The sequence below is a fragment of the Diadema setosum genome, chromosome 11, assembly GCF_964275005.1.
Source record: "Diadema setosum chromosome 11, eeDiaSeto1, whole genome shotgun sequence".
Taxonomy (NCBI): Eukaryota; Metazoa; Echinodermata; class Echinoidea; order Diadematoida; family Diadematidae; genus Diadema; species Diadema setosum.
Window position 1 is genome coordinate 15136441 of NC_092695.1, and position 3298 is coordinate 15139738.

The window sequence follows — 3298 nt, forward strand, 5'->3', positions numbered from 1 at the left end:
TTGAACCTATTTTTGAAAAGTATGAGTTAAAAATCTCGGCAATTTCAGACTTGTCTTCAATGATAGTATTATCAACTTGAACTTTAGAAATGAGATTTACAGCCTTCCCTCTATTCAAAACGGTATTTATTACTTTCCAAGTGTTCTTGATATCACATTTGAATTGACTCAATTGGTCCGCAAAATATTTCTTTTTAGCTAATCTGACTGTATTGGTAAGAATATTTTTTTATGAAATATATTTCATTCGAGAGGTTTCGTCACGGTTTTTGATAAAATTAACATATAAAGTACTCTTGCGATTTATTGAGCGTAAGAGTGTTTTGGAAACCCATGGTTGCTTGGGGATTCGTTTGTAATCCTGTGTACGACATTTCCTTAATGGAATGCATGCATCTAGGCAATTATTCAAAAGATAAAGAAAATTATCATATGCTTGGTCAATATTTTCATTTGCGTCATACACAATTGACCAGTCCACAGATTGAAGTTTTTCTTGAACTAGAGCGATATTTTCAGGGGTGAATTTACGACGAAATACATGCCTTTGAATTGTACTTTGACTCCTTGGTCCAATATCAAAGTGACAAAATATCATAAAATGGTCTGATATATCGCTCACCACTATGCCAGATTTTGGAAAAGGTTTAAGGTTAGCAAAAATGTTATCAATAAGAGTAGCAGAATGACCAGTAATTCTTGTTGGTTTAGAAATAAGAGGCAGAAATGAGGCTTGTAAAATGTTATCAAGGAAGTTATCACAGGCAGCATTACTGCTTGACAAAAGATTTATATTGAAATCACCCATGATGATGCAATCCTTGTTGTGGAATGCACCGTTTCGACAAATATCGTTCATAATATTCATAAAATCATCATAATTAGATTGAGGAGGTCTGTATATAACTCCAAGCAGAATGTTTTTGCCCTTACAGACTGAAATTTCAATAAATAATGATTCTATTACATCATTCATATATTTCAGTTCTTCCTTTATAGCGTAATCATATATTCGGGGAACATATATAGCTACTCCACCACCTGGTCTATTTGATCTGTTGTTAATGACAATATCATAATCAGCAAGAACATTAATTGGACCTGACGCTGGAGTTTCAGCAGCCCACGTTTCAGAGAGGCCTATGATAGGTAACATGGGCAAATCAATATTATCAAGAAATAAGCGAAGCTTTTCAAAGTTTCGATTAGCACTTCTTATATTCAAATGGAAACAAAATAATTCGTCTCGTTCTAGCATTCGTAGATATTCTCTAAGGGTAGCTTCTGTAAAGTATGGCGATTGAGCAAGTTGACACGCTTCATCGTGGCTGTTAAACTCAATGTTAAGTTCGTCTAGATTGTCGGCTAAGATTCTAGTTGCAGTCCTATCAAACTTGGTGTTTCTAGCAGGTACATTTCGGTCTTTTTGAAATAAAGTAACAAAGTCATCATCTGTTAAGAGATTAAAAGGAAAAATATTGTTATCCAGCATTTAGCGGAAGGATCATAGTGGTAGACAACAAACAGAGGTATAATTCGTATATTTACTGTAGCTTTGACAGGTCCTCTTTCCTGTTGATGACACTGATTGCGCCTCCGTCGTTTTTCTTCACGTAGATTCGCCCGTTGTGGGTCCACAGATACTTGTATCCGGCCAGCCTCCTTGCTCTGTTAGTTTCCTTCAGCAGCTCCCTGGTGGACGCGACAAGGTTTTCGTTGACGTAGATCCGTCCGTTGCCCTTAGAGCTGCTGCGGAGCCCGAAATCTTTCGTGGTGAAGTGCTGTAACTTTCTTCGGCCGTCGTAGATCATGTTTCGTGAGCGTCGGTTGGTGAATCTCACGATTATCGGCCGTGGTCCCCGCTGATCATCCTCTTTTCCTATTCGATGAGCAATGTCGATGTCGCCAGCGCTCACATCTTCGGTGATCTTTTGAGCAATCTTTAAGACGATCTTTTCAGGGTTTTCACCCTTTTCTTCCGGCACGCCGGCGATTTCAAGGTTGACCCGACGGTGGTACTGATCAAGGTCATTAATTTGGTGAGTCAGATCGTCCACTCTTCCCTCCAGCTGCTGATTTTTTTGTTTGAGCTCGTGATTTTCTCCCTCCAGTCGCTCGGTGGTCTTTTTCATCTCCTCGAATTTAGCGTACACTTATGAGAGAAATATGAGATTCCTGTCCCTCAGTCATTGTCACTCCGTTGTCACCACATTCTGTGTTACCTTTTCTTTTTTTCAAAAGTCGGAATATCTGGCTTAACATAAGGCCAAATAATGAGCATAACACTTCTATACATGGATGCACGTTCGTCGTTTCTTTGTTAAAACAAAGCTCATAAACGGAATGCATGAAGGTAGTTGATCACAATGACAAGTCAAGTATATTCTTATTGTTTGAAGTTCTTCTCTCTTTGAGAGCGTTTTATTGGTCTAATTGACAAAGTTCTTCTAATTTACTGGTAGAAATGCGCATTTTAGATCAGTTTTGTGTTTTTAGTGTTAGAATTATATGGACGCCCTAAGTACTGGTTTTATCATAGAACGCCCTAACGCCGCATTTTAACATGTATATGATCATAATTCACGCGCTTCTGCATTGCTTATAGTATAGCGTACACTTATGAGAGAAAGATGATTTTCCTGTCCCTCAGTCATTGTCGCTCCGTTGTCAACAAATTCTGTGTTACCTTTTCTTTTTCTCAAAAGTCGAAATATTTGGCCTAGCATAAGGCCAAATAATGAGCATAACACTTCCATACATGGATACACGTTCGTCGTTTCTTGGTTAAAACAAAGCTCATTGACCACCTTACATTCATCCCTTTATACGGAATACATGAAGGTAGTTGATCACAATGACAAGTCAACTATATTTTATTGTTTGAACGGTCTCCTCTGTTGAGTGCGTTTTATTGGTCTAATTGATATAGTTCTTCTAATTTACTCGTACAATTGCGCATTTTAGATCAGTTTTGTGTTTTTAGTGTTAGACTTATGTGTGGACGCTCTAAGTACTGATTTTATCATAGTACGCCATAACGCAGCATTTAACATTCTCGTGCATGTGCATTGCTTATATAGCGTACACATAAAAATGAGAGACAGATGAGTTTCCTGTCTCTCAGTTTTTGTAGCTCCGTTGTCAACAAATTCTGTGTTACCTTTTCTTTTTTTTTTCAAAAAACTCAGATATTTAGCATAGGATAAAGAGAAATGATGAACAATACACTTCTATACATGGACGCCCGTTCGTCGTTTCTAAGGCAAATTATATAACATTTGGCAACCTAACATTCATT

The 3298-nt window shown here is 37.7% G+C and overlaps 1 protein-coding gene across 1 annotated transcript; it reads right to left on the reverse strand.

The window, feature by feature from the left end:
- Window positions 1-1544: 1544 nt before the first annotated feature.
- Window positions 1545-2132, reverse strand: LOC140235303 (uncharacterized). The gene has a single exon (XM_072315331.1). The coding sequence runs from the start codon at window positions 2130-2132 to the stop codon at window positions 1545-1547; it is 588 nt and encodes a 195-aa protein (XP_072171432.1).
- Between the last annotated feature and the right edge of the window lie 1166 nt (window positions 2133-3298).

Excerpts from the sequence above, each read along its gene's own strand:
- LOC140235303 (XM_072315331.1), bottom strand. The coding sequence starts at position 2,132 with ATGAAAAAGACCACCGAGCGACTGGAGGGAGAAAATCACGAGCTCAAA.